A 14,356-nucleotide genomic window follows, 5' to 3' on the forward strand; every position below is an offset into this window, starting at 1 on the left:
TTAATCACTTAAAGGCATAGTCCCTTCTAAAATCCAATCATTTTCTCACTCTTGAATAGTTTGAGCACAGAAGAAGATATTTTGCAAAACGGCCATTGGCTTCCATAGGAGGCAGAAAAAAATGCCACCCAAAATAATTGGGTAAATTATCTTTTTAAGTCAATGAGGTACTGTTTTAGTACCAACATTTTCAAAAGATGCATGAGTATGTTTAGTGTTAGTGGCCTCATTTTCGTGCGTTATTTTATTATATTATATATATATACGCACACATGACTTTCTAGACTTGGAGTTCTGCTTAGAACATGATTGTCTAGCAGAGTCATAACCTTGTGGGCTGAATGCAGACATATGGTGCAGTAGCTCCTCGGGCGACCCGCGTTTCAGTCCCAGCTCCACGGAGAGCCAACATGGACACGGCATGGACAAGAGACTCAATGAAATTCAAGACGATTTTAAGCACAGTGAAACCTATTGCACATATGCAAATGAACTATGTTATATAAGTATGTCCAATTTTATTTGCATACGCAGACTATAATTATGTAAGGCGATACATTATATAGCAAATCTGCCTGATTGCCTGTATCTTTGCAAACCGTAAACCACTGTATATTATCCCCCAGCTGTAATCTGCCTTTTGCAAAGATATCACAAAACATTAATATCGTGATGTTCTGTAAAGCTGCTTAGAAACAATGCGCGACGCGGGAAATAAATACATTTGTATTTCGCATGCATGCAGACTCGCCCACTTTTCACCGTTCAGTCAGTTCTCAAATCATTCCTTGCTGCATATTTTTTTTTACTTTTAAATGCATCAGACTGCAAAAGTTGCAAACATTCTCTCTCTCTCTCTCTCTGTTCTTCTCTACATAGATTAACCATCCATGCTGAGTGTCCTATGCATCTGGAGGATTTTCCTATGGATGCCCATGCCTGCCCGCTCAAGTTCGGAAGCTGTAAGTAATTCTCTGTCGCCGTCGTTTCGTTTTTCTATATTGCGTAATTGACAGCTGCTCAGATCCTCTGGAGTATTTTATGTACATGCTGCCTTGTGCGCATGTACGCCGCGCTCGGTCATGAGCTTGACATTGAAATCCGTGGAACATACTGAACAGGATTAGGCGGGTGCAGGTTGAGCATCCGACCGCCTGTGACTTACAGACAGACTCTTAAAGATAGTCCAGATCGGAAAATTCTCAGCAGCTTATCTTCAAGACACAGCTCGGAGAACCCAATAACACAGTGTCTTTCTCCACAACTCAGAATGGCACATAATGTCACACCTGACGCTTATTACCCATCTGCGTTTGCTCCTTATAATAAACAACATCTATCCAAGTCAGCATTGTTGTTAGAATGAGCCATAAAAACCCAAAGGCAGACTAAAAAATACGGCCCTTGATTTTCCGGTCCTAAAACAAACAAACAAACAAACGTGTTTCGTAATTCCCCTCCTGCGCAGGACCTTAGATTAATATCCCAGCCAATGACACCAAAGGTCACCATGACGCGGCAGTCACACCTTTATGAATAAAACATCCCACTGGGCAATAAAACAAAAGTCCTCTGCTCATACATTTTCAGCAGCGCCTTTCCCCCCGCAATGCCTCTTTCTGACAGGCGCAGAACGGTGACCCCTCATTGGATCCGTGATTCATGCAGCAGAAAAACAGCACAGAATCGTCTCTTTAGCCAGACGTCGTACAGTGGGCTGCATAATTAGCGGCTTTGTTAACAACAGTCGATTATAAGCGCCGTTCCCTCAATCCCCCAATCAACCCGCTCATTTGCTTTTATGTTCGCTAAACGTAAAAGCGAAAGCGCCTTATATTGCAGTTCAAACGTTGCCTGTTCGTTTGTCTCTTTAAATATCTGTCACGTTTCCCACTTCTGTTTAAAGATCTGAGAATTTTTTTGCATTGCTGGAGAAATTTTACGATGAATATTTATAACGGCTTGTTTATTTTCTTTTAAAGCAAGCTGAGCACATCTTCAGCTATAATAAATATATATATATATTTTTTTTTTTGCGTTTTTGTCACATACGCTGTGATTTTCGGTGCCGATTAATTAAATCTGATAACTGTCAAAATCCCACGACTTATATACTACAGCGCTAGATATATAATTATTATGCATCGCTACAGAATACTCGATTGTAATTGATTAGTCGTGCTTCTTATACAACTCCTATTAGAAATGAACCTAAACACACATTATGAGTCTTCCTGTTGAATTCATGAAATGAACACACTCATAAAAGTCATTTGTTCATTAATAAGAGACAGTTTAGATTTATTATGAACTCCTTTCACTTTTTTCTGGTGTTCTGTCCGCGCTGGTAAAAGAACGCAGACGTTCAAGGACCATTAACACGAGCGGCATAAAAAATCATCTTGATTCTCGACTGTACCCTATTTTTCTTCTTCTTATTTCTTTTCCATTATTTGGTCTGGTAAACAGGTAAAGGGTCATTTCACACCAGCACACCGAGTGTCCAGTTTTTATACGTGTGCCAGCCTGATGATTTATAATTGATGCTAATGCATAATAGCCGTTTTACAATGAGTGCAGTAATATGCAAAACTGCCAACTTTCGACTGAGACCTACAAACTATTATTGGACTGTTAATCAAATTATAGCAAGGTCATTCGCGTAAAAACAGTGTTAGAAAGCGATACTCGCTGAAACATTTCCTTCTCCAATCCAATTTGAATGCTTCTAATTCATTCTCTCGTGTTCTTTTCTTTTTCTCATTCCCATCCCCTTATTAATTGAGTTTTAGCACAGGCACTAAATTTAAGACTTTTCTTGTGACGCGCTGAAAGCCTTTGACGCCGTTGACCTTTTCAGCCTTTAGCCATTCCTTGCTGGCCAGACTAAATAAGAACCGATGCCAGTCGTACATTTTAAATATTTATTTAAACATGGAATAATGCGCTTCATTATCAATTACTATTCATAATGGATGAAGTGGCATTGAACTTGACGTGTTTAGCGTTTGATTAATGACCTTCCAACAGAATAAAACAATAACGTTTCTCTGTGGCCATCAAAATTTAATTAGCAAACCTCAGCCTGCTGTGTGAATTATGTTTCCAGCTTTAAGCCTGCCAGCTTTTCTCCGAGTCGTGTGGGCGCACATGTGTCTGTCTGTGTACGCGCGTTGTTTGTACAGCGCACAGACCCCGAGATAATTGTTTTTCATGCTCTTTTGCAAAGTTCGTCCTCGTGTATTCAAACACAATAAGTCTTGTGTTACGTTTCACTGCTAAAAACATAAGATCCAAAGAAGCTGCTAATAGGAGGGAGCAGCTGACCCGTGGTTAGTCGGCTTTTATTAAAGTCGCCTTCCAGTTGCCCTCACTGAGATGCATTTATTCATTTTACTGCCCCCTACTTTATCTCCAGCCCTGTTTTGTTCCGAAGCATGAATTTTCAGTCGCTGTTTTTCCATCCCAGCAACTATATCATTCATGGATTCTTTTAGTAAAATGTCTTTGCACTCGATGTATAAATTATACAAATGAGGAAAGAAACACCAACCGAGGAGAAATACAAATATCGTATTTTGTACAATACTTTTTCCAAAACAAGTACATTATGTTAGTTACATACATACATATATATATATATATACTGTAACACGTGTCCACTTAATCAATAACACATAACAATTAATAAATAACTACTCTCCCTAAAATACACCAGTGATGGGTCATTTGTGAACTACTTATTGATCGCGTCTGTCACTCAGGAGGCAATCGTGTCTTCTCATTAATTATCTTTGAACGCAGCATATTGATTTCCTAATTCGTAATATGATCCAGATGGTGTAGGCGGACGTGTTCCATCACTATCATTGACCTTAGTCAGGTCAGACACCATATAGAATTTCACACAGATTAAAATGCAGTCTGTATTCATGTGTGAAAACTTATCCCAGAGTGCTAATTAATGCTTTCGCTAACAAGCAAGCACTAACATGTAGTCAAGGGGGTCGTTATTCACACATGAACAACACACATATGACTTATGTCATAGTTAAGGTTAGTTCTTGCCTTAACTTATCATTAGTATGTACAGCATTAAAGTCATTTTAATGCAGTCCATGATAAATGGTTGCTAGAACTATTGTTTTAAATACTGCATTAAGAATGCAAAATAAATCTAAATGTAAGGTTGCAAAGGGCAAATCTAATCCGTACTGCTAGCCAGTCAGCCTAGAAGTATTGTTTTATGTGCACTACCGTCATACAAGTAGATACAAAAAAAATACCCATGCAGTAAATGGTAAAAGTGAACAGCATCATAATAGTTTATAGAAGTTTGGTCAGAATAAATCAGCGCTGCTGTGCTTTGTCTTTCTAAGATGCCTACACCAACAACGAGGTTGTCTACATCTGGACAGCAGATGATGAGAAATCTGTGTCTGTGGCTCCTGATGGATCTAGACTCAACCAGTATGACCTGTTGGGCCACGTCATCGGCAAAGAGACCATCAGCTCCAGCACCGGTAGGTACTTTTGACTTCTGATTATATAGTGACGTTCTAATCTAGGCAGATGGTAGTGAACGAAGAAGTGAAAAGCATTATTTACTACTATTCCGCAATCTGGAAAATGCATGTAAATCGCATTATCTTTATTGTGAATGTCAATGAGCAGTGCATAATCAGTTACCGAAACCAAGATTTTCAGAGCTGTTTGTATGACGTGCTGGACCAAGAAACAAGCATTCAGACTGAGAGTTTCAATAATGATGCAGTTATGTGATGAATTGATATATTGATTGCAGTCACAGCACACGTATCACAGTACATATAATAGTAATTGTCATTACCCGGCTTATTTTCCATTTTATACACCACCAAATCCTGTGTATTCACACTGAATGCTGCAGTCTGCCTTTTAAAAGGTATCCTTGAAATACATGAAACATCTGCCTTCCTTTGTTTATCAGTATTTCAGGCGTAGTTACAGATTCATGCTGGATAATGAAAACCTCTCTTGCTCTTTAACACAGTTTATTTATATGCATGAGTCTGTAATACTCTTCTGTACATAACCTTCCCTTTATGAAATCTCTCTTTTGCAGCTGACAACCTGAATTAATTAATTTTGCTTGCTTCCCACATGCTTTTCTCCTTTCTTCCAGCTTCGACATGCGCTTACAAATTCCATTTTGTCTGTTTGTAAAGTAATTTATCTAACCTGCTTTGCAAGCACCTAGCTTATCGATTGCTTTCTGTCACAGTTATTGGGGTCATACAGCCTCTGTGAAGCAGGAAGGAGTGCACAAGAAAAGTGTGTGCGCTCAATAAGACGATGTGCACATGTCAAAATGAGAGATGAAATTGACCTCAAGTCCACATTATTTGTGGTGCACTTCTACAGCCAGTGAAAGAGAAATTGGTCGTAAATGAGTATGCTTTAATTCAAAGGTATTATAAAGTTCATAGAAGTCCAGAATCCAAATTTCCCTTCCAGCAAACGTCTGGGTTTCGCTTTATATTAGGTAGACTTAACTGCTAGGCACTTACGTCGATAATAATGTACTTTTGGAGTTCATATTGTTTTCTTATAACTTTTTTGCCGCTGCTGGGGTAAAGATTGGGTAAGGTTTAGGTTTAAGGGTGGGTTTAGGTGTAAGGAATGTGTCAACATTGTAATTATAAGTTTAATTACAGTTGTAATTACATGCAGGGTTTTTTTTAGTACTGTATAAATACAATGTAATAACATGTACGAACACAATAAGTGGATTGTAACTAATTAATTCAAATTTAAGTACATAGTAGTTAAGACCATCTTATATAAAGCTAGACCAAAGTCTGAATCGTCAGCTAAATCTTCATGTGTGCCCATTTCTAGAAATATGTGATTGCAATATTTGTTGCATGACTGAACCTTTGTTAAAATCGACAGGGAATAATATAAAATACTTTTACACGAGAGCAAGAACTATATAATGTAACTAACAGAATGAAATGCGCATGATTTGTGTTTTTTACACAAACGTAGCTCTCGCAGGGGTTAATTAACATTTAATCAACATTTCAACCCCAGAAGGACCGTTCAATACAACATTAAAAAATAGCAAAAGTGAAAAATAAAAGTCTGAATTTTAGTCAGATAAAACTGACTAAATGAGGTGTAAAGTACATTATCATCCAAAGGCAAAACCTATAAATAAAACAAAAATATTAAAATAATAATGAATATCGGTTGACTGACAGCAACGGTGGATTATTAAAGTAAGAAGTAATGAATTTTAAATAGACCAAACATTTCTTCTAACACTACTGCTTTCTTCAGGATCAGACAAATACTAATAGTAGTAGATAGATAGATAGATAGATAGATAGATAGATAGATAGACAGACCTTGTTCCATCAGATGCAGCTTATGTGATCTTGGTTGTGTAAAGCTTTTAAAAATAGAGCAACGATTTATGAGCATATTTGAGCCGTCTATTTAATTTAGTGTTTAATTCTATATATATAGATATGCATTTGATCATGCTTCCTCGTTCATACGTAAAATTCCTTAATAAGGATTTTCTTTCTCCTGAGCAATTCAAGCTTGAAATTCCACCTAATTGCAATTCCCACAGAATGCATTCTTGCATTCAGAAACAGCTGGATGGAGTGCAGCAGAGTGAAACAGAACGTGTGGTTCTCAAGAGTTTTCAAGGGGACGTTCCATAGGCGTATTTTTCATCCCCTTGCCCTAAACTACAGCCATTGTTAGGCTTTTAAAATGTTCGCAAGTCTTTTTTCCTCATGAGTTGAATAAATAAATAAGATCTAAACTTGTGATTGCTATCCCCGTGGGGACATTTGGTCCCCATAATGTAAGGAATACCAGGACCCCTACACACAAATTGGTGTGTCACTGTTAAGCTCTGGTTGTTTGTCAGAGCCGGAGAAAGGGTTTGTATCATCATGCTTCCAGATGAGACACCTATTTTACTGTCCCCCCTCAGCTGAAATGGAATAGACAAATGTTCCAGTGTTTGTTTTTAAAGCACCAGAAGCATCTGTTTATTTTTCATTTTGTCATTTTAATTGTCCTCTGCTCTGCCTCCCGGTGCAGGGAGAGAATGCTAACTCAGTCGAAAATTGCTTTTCCCACAGAGATTAAAATTTCAACCTCAGGTCTTGTTCAAGGAATATTTTACACACCCAAAAATGAAAAGAATACAGCTTAGAGAATGCCAGCGGTTTTCTTTTCCAGAACGAGGACTGATAATGAACAAATACAGTTCATGTCACTATATATGCTATATTATAAATCTTCTGAAGTCACACTATATCTGGGGTCTCACTGTTCACTTTCGCACATTGCCAAATTTGGTTCTGAAGTGAGTGAATGCAACAACTTGAATAGGTTTGTTTTCGCTTTGGTACTATTTTCACAAGCAAAGTTTTTCTTCTGCCATTCTTTTTATGTTTCGATTCCACGCATGTGATTTTAAACAATGATTATGCGGGGGGAATTAATTAGATGATTGCAACACCAAGCATTTAGTATAATAACCACAACACAACAGTAGGATCTTCTTTCAATACTACATTTGTAGCAAGCGGTGCAAAGATACATATCAGCTTTGTCGCTAAATTTAAAAAAGATAGTAGAGGCTACATTATAGGCTACATTATATTACTGTCACATTATAAACTGCACTTGGTGGTTTTAGCGTGGTTTTAAAAGGTTTAATAGAGATTTAATAATAATTACGTTTAGGTATTGGATAGGATTATGGATGTAGAATATGGCCATGCAGAATATGTGCTTTAACTAACAATATATTATTAATAGGCATGCTAATAAGCAACTAGCTGATTTGAATTGGTTCTTATTCTAAACTGCAATTGACATGGCCACGGGGTTCGTGCCGAAACAGAATTTTGCTGGTCTCCTGATTCTGTGATAGACCGGCCACTGAATAATAAGGTTTCCTTTCTTTGTGGTTTTTATGGAAATGTACAAAATTTTAGCAGCGCTAAAGCAGCGCAAATTGGCCATCTGACCTCCGATTTTAAAGACATAATTGCAGCCCCTCGTTGCTCTGTCAGACCTTCAGAGAGAACAAAATGGTAGGGCTTTCAGATTGAGCAATTGTCTGTCGCTTCCTTCCCACTGTTAAGGTTAGAACATCCAATCTAGCCCAGCCATGCTGGGAAGACACTCGAATCCTCCGCAGCCGGCGCTGTGATCTACAAGAAGCAATCAGTTAAACCTCCTCTCCAACACAAGACCCCCACCTCCTGTATCTCAGTTGCTCTTCCTGCGTGATCATCCATAAATAAAATTCTGAATATTTTAGTCTATGTGTTGTCTCATCAATAATTCATCCTTCTTATGGTCTCTCTTCTCGTTTCTCATATAGGAGAATATGTGGTGATGACGACGTATTTCCATTTGAAAAGGAAAATTGGCTATTTCGTGATCCAGACGTATCTCCCCTGCATAATGACCGTCATTCTGTCCCAGGTCTCCTTCTGGTTGAACCGGGAGTCCGTTCCAGCACGCACCGTCTTCGGTGAGCTTTCCTTTCCGTCTGTTTGCAAATGCACAGATGTGCCGTGCGAGTAATCCGCCAAATAATACGTCCGGCGCAGAGCCGCTGTTTACATTACGAGGCGACATCAAAACACGCCGCGCCTCATATTTGCAGAGGCGCTTTCGTTTTTATCTGCCATTATGAAACAACGGGAAGCATTCGCCAAACAAGAACACAGGGGATTAGTCGAGAAGTTCGTATTCTGTGCGAAAGTTTTCAAAGACCTGAACCTGGATAGTGATGGATTCTGTTTTGAAATGGTGTAATTACCACAGCCACCGCGCAAGCGCCTAATTAATTACAGATTAGATGGACCTAAACCTGGAGTCAAATGGACAGGACAGAAAAGAAAAAGATAAACACAAGAGCATTGCAGCTGTATCTCCTTCAGCAGCCTATTCGCACAGGATCTTTAAGCCAGCTGAAGTTAAGAGATTATAGCTTATTGAGCTCGCATCAACTTTGGCATGGTGTCTGACTTCATCTGCGCTTTGCTTTTTATCGAGGGCCAGAGCATCAGGTGCAAAGCCGGGCTCATTCTGCCGGCGTTACTGTGGAGGATGTTACTGATGAGAAAGTTTCTTCAATCAGCTACAGAATAAATGAATTTCTGACACTTCTCACAAACCCTTCTTGATAGAGTGCAGCAGAATTTCATGCACCACTGTCCCGAATATTATGCAGAACCGCTGCAAAAGATATGGTATTTCAAATCACATTATTTTACAGATTGCAATCTGAATGTGATTCAAAGGCGTTTTAGGGTTGTTTTATTCCCGATTCACTTAAGTTGGGCAAACTGCACGATCAACTTTTCAATAGGAAGAACGGATGACATGTCGACCTTGTTTACAAACTATGTCTTACAATAGAAATGTGAGAACTCGTGCAAAAAATAAAGTACGATTACGTGAAGGTCGGACTTTTCTCCAGCACAATTTGCTTCTGGTCTTGGGCGTTTGGTTTGTTTGACTCAAACATGGCTGTTTCAGAAATAAGGTTGAGTTGGGTCTATATGCAGTAGACACATTTATTAAAACAAACACAACAAAAATGTTATTAGCATGCATATTACTAGAATATTAGCCAATAATTAGTGATAGTTAAGTATGTATCAATGCCTTATTCTAAATGACCCTATTCTACACTGAGCCTACCCAATACCTAAACTTAACAACTACCTTATTAACTATTAATGAGCAGCAAATTACAGTATAGTTTGCTGAGGGAAAGTCTTAGATAATAGTTACCTTTTTTAAAGTGTTACCTGAAGAACATAGGAATTGCTGGAGTTTAAATCCACAATATATTATGGGATGAAAAAAAGAACAGGTGAAAGTGATAAGGCAACTATAGAAACACACTAAGGACTAATGAAGCGAGGAATTCAAAAGAACTACATATAAAAAATTCTACTGGCTCTAGTTATGGATCAATATTGATTGCAGATGTAAATGTGAAATTACAGAAGTATATCATAAGGTACTATTATGTGTAAAGAAGGGGTAAAGCAGCTGCTGTTTATTAGTGCTCGTTTCTCTTAAGATGTCAGTTTAGAAGGCAGCTGCTTATGCAAGCGGTGTAAAGCAAGTCGTTGATACAAACACAGTGTGCTGTAGTGAGCCTGGATCTTTTTTCATCTTCACTTAACACTACTGTAGTTACTGTAGCACAACCCCCAAAGATGAGATGATTGACTGAAACATGGCAGTTAACTCTTCTTTCTCGAGGCACCACATCATCCGTGCAGCGGCCGTGCCAGCGATCCTCCGATTTCTCTTCTTAAGGAAACCAGATCCTAAGAGCCCCCGCTTACGTTTGCATTTGTGTGCTGAGAACCATCGCCCTTCAAAGTGGCACATGATGTTTTAGGATGCATGTTTATTAGGAACAAAGATTCATTTTGAACTGCTTGCAAGGAGTTCAACACAAGGAGAGGTCAAACAATTCCAAACACGGATAATGAAACAAAAGAAATACTTAAAGACTAAAGTAATTAAAAGATAAACAACTAATCAGTAGAATAAAAGCTAGAATGATTCAAAATAAAGCTAAAGCAAAGGACAAGAGTAGCACACTGAAGGAGACTTGGAAAAGAACTCGAAGTAAAAACTAAACAGTGCAACAAAACAGCAATAGCAAGAATGCTGTGAGAAGACAAAAACACGGCTGGAGAAGTGTGTATGTGGCACAAAACAAACCAGTGAAGACAGAAGCCAAGTTTCCATCCAAAGCTGCAAATTGGAGTAACTCGTTATTTGCGAACAAGCATCATTTTCATTCACTGAGCCAAAGAGAACAAAACCCTCTCTTCCCTGATAAACCGGCACTAAATATATAGAGAGAAAAGCAGGAGTAGGCACTAAATATAATAGTTTTCATATATAATAAATGTTTTGCACCTCAGAGCAGACGAAAAACACAATAAAGCCAGTCGTTGCTTTCGTAGGTTCTGTAAGACAGTTCTGGGATGCAGTTCTACAGAAATACTTTGAAGACGGCCTTCATTACAGAATGACCATAACATCATTTCAGATGCTGCGCTACAAGAGCACACAAGGAGCAATTAAGAACAATTAGTTAAGCAAGGACTAGAAAATGACCGAGCGAGAGGATGTGGCGAAGGGAAACGAGGAGAAGGACAAGAGGAGCAAGATGAAGCCGTGTGCTCACACGCAGAAACATTAAATAAACAAGGACGAAACACACAGAGCCCTTTCAGTTACAACCCTGTCATCTTCTAGCTTTCTTCTAGTTGCCTGTTCCTAATGCCTGCACCTAAAGTTAGTATTTCCCTTCGGTGAATATTGAATAATGCTGCTTTGGTTCTTGTACTGCCACCGTTACCATTGAATGCGTTTTATCGTTTGCCTTTCATCTTCTTTGTTCTTCATAAAGCTTCCTTCGCTTTATTCATTGTTGTCTTTTATCTTGCGCTAACTCCATAATTTCCAAGCTAAAACTAATACATGCAGTGCAGTTTGCTCAGGTGTATAGTCATATTTCATCCTCACCATCTTATTCTTTGCGGCCCACCTTCACCATTATCCTTTGCACACCCACAAGCTTCATGACAGACTCCTTAGAATCGGTGTTCAGCCCACACAGGCTTAGATATTCACTCATATTTTAATACTGAGTGGTTTTCTTAAGCATGCATCACTATTTGTACTATTTTTTATAATCTATTCTATTGAAATAATATATTTATTTAAAAAAAGAACATACAACCAATTTGAATGCATTCATGTAGATATTAACTCTTAAATGCATCAATATTTCACCAATTGTTAATACATGTTAGGGTCTTTAGTGACCCTTTAGTGGAGTTAACATAAGTTCAACTTTTTGGATACAAACATTCTTCATAATATCTGCTTTTATATTTAAATGAAATAAGAAAAAGAAAAAAATAATTGAAATAGTAATCCTGATCTGACTATCTGGCAGATTTTGAATAATGTGTTCTGATATACGACTACATTTATTTATTAGTTATGTGGGTAACACTTTGTTAACAAGTAGCTAGTTCAAGTTATAAATATATTATATCCTCCAAAATAAGCAGCTACAGGTTGAAATTGTGACTACTCCTCTTACCATAGGACCATAGCAAGAACATAGAATAATAATAAAAACGATAATTCACTTAAAAGTGATTGAGATGTCTCTGACTCCACAAGACCTACTTTTAGTTTCATATATATATATATATTGAGGTTCTCTTAACAAGTACAATTTACAACCTTATGAAGGCATTGACAGCATTTACAGTATAATGTGTTAAGCACAAAACTGCATATTCCAGATTACAGTGTCTGGTAAAATATCACTAGTGCCTCACACAAATGTATGACTCTTATTAAATGACTTAGTAATTGCTGAGTGGTTAAGGCGTTTTTTTTTACTTTAAAATAATGGTCCGGATCACTAGTAGTTTCTGCAGGCTGACAGAGTAACACTTTTTCACTTTAAAGCTAAATTGCTACTAAGGAACTACTAATGTTAACCTAATGTTAACCTGACATAAAACAAAGTTGAGTATTAAGTTAAGTATTAGAGTAGTACTACCCATTACTTCTTGCATAGCTACTTGTTAACAACGGACTGTTATTGTAATGTAGTGTTACTGTTGTAATGTAATGTAGATAATCTATAACCAGGCCAAACAGAATGGAGCAATTCAGAATGGAACAATGTTTTCAGAATAGAAAATTACATTGAGTTGTATTAAAGCATTTGACTGTTAAGGTAATCAAGAAGAAACAGCTAAGATACAAGCAGAAAAAGCTGTTAATTTCCTTGTGTCAAAAGAATAAAAAGCTGTGAGTGCTCTGAATGCTGCAGTAATTAGTATCCTATCATACATCTTTTCATAAAGACAAGTGGGAGGTTGTATCCGACTGATTTCCCATTACCCAAGTTGAGCCTATAAACGTGACTAATCAGCAATCACGCTCTGGGTAAGAATCGCATCATTAACTGGTCGCCGCACTTCTATGAAGAAGCCCCACCAGGCATGCTCTCCACCTCCATAAAGAAATGCCACTCCATCTTTTGCGACACGTTAACTTCTAGTCTTCTTCTGCTATTAACATTCGCTCCTGCTTATCTTGTCCAGAGGAGAGGTGTTGAAAAGTGTTCAACAGCAACCCCAGGTGTCTCCCACAAGGCGAATGTGCCAAGACTAATCAGCGATCTGGAAGCCTGCTGGTTTTTGGAGTGCAAACACAAGACCATAAGGAGCTATTTAAATGTCCCACCCTGTTTTTTTGTAGCGAACTTTCATGAAGTTGTCTTAGTTGTGCGCAATCATAAAAAAAAATATTCAATGATTCAAAACGTCACAAAATATGTTCCTTTAACAAGGGATATTTAGAGGCTAAACTTTATATACCTTTATATACCCAACACTTACAATGGTGGTCATAAATAGTCGTTTGATCAATTTTGAGGTTTCTAGGGCCAACCGTGTACAGTAGCATCACCATCACTGTTATTATACATATTATGGCTAACATTATAGATATCATCCATGGTGTGAAAGGGCCTAAAGCTATTGCGGTTATGTCCAAATACAATGCGAAAAATCGAATCAGTTCATGTCAAATTTCGAAAAACAGTGCCACCTACAAGTAAATATATTTTGCGTATAACTTTAAAATAATGATCTCATTAGATTCCATGTGTCATGCTGAGTTTATGGTACTAGTATAGGGACTGAACAAACCATTTGCTGTTTTGAAATTTGTCATAAATCATAATAGCTTTTAAACCATTTAACATACCAGCACAAAATTCGTTAGGGATCATCGATGGCATGTTCTGAAAGTACCTGAGAAATTGGAGCACTAAGGTTTCATGATTTCATATATATATATATATATATATATATATATATATATATATATATATATATATATATATATATTCTGTTGAGTAATATATTTAATGAACAACGCTCTTTGAGGTTCTCAGCTTTGTTTGTGCTGAAAAGTACTTTAGTTATGCTGGTAGGCTCCAATCGAGAGGTACTAATGAGGTGTAGAGCAGACCCTTATTGATATTCCACAAGGCTCGCACACCTATGTCTGCAGACGTGATGAAACAGCATGGAATCAGGCTGCTGGCTGGACATTGAAGTAATGGAGCAGCCAGGCTGGTAGGCAGCCAGTGCTAAATGTGGTGTTTTCCAAGGTGCCTGGAGGATGTACTGTTCAGGTCTTCAAAGCCAGCTCCCCCGAGCACTAAACCTCAGCAGCTTTAGCACACCAATCTGCC

The 14,356-nt window shown here is 37.9% G+C and overlaps 1 protein-coding gene across 2 annotated transcripts in view; it reads left to right on the forward strand.

The window, feature by feature from the left end:
- gabra3 (gamma-aminobutyric acid type A receptor subunit alpha3) overlaps positions 1 to 14,356 on the forward strand; it is a 130,795-nt gene that overhangs the window by 95,026 nt on the left and 21,413 nt on the right. For both annotated transcript variants that reach the window (XM_043222088.1, XM_043222090.1), the window contains 3 exons: positions 880 to 962; positions 4,380 to 4,523; positions 8,402 to 8,554. In XM_043222088.1, the coding sequence (XP_043078023.1) occupies positions 880 to 962; positions 4,380 to 4,523; positions 8,402 to 8,554 (380 nt within the window). The remainder of the gene's footprint in view (positions 1 to 879; positions 963 to 4,379; positions 4,524 to 8,401; positions 8,555 to 14,356) is intronic.

This window comes from Puntigrus tetrazona, chromosome 21 (genome assembly GCF_018831695.1).
Source record: "Puntigrus tetrazona isolate hp1 chromosome 21, ASM1883169v1, whole genome shotgun sequence".
Classification (NCBI taxonomy): domain Eukaryota; kingdom Metazoa; phylum Chordata; class Actinopteri; order Cypriniformes; family Cyprinidae; genus Puntigrus; species Puntigrus tetrazona.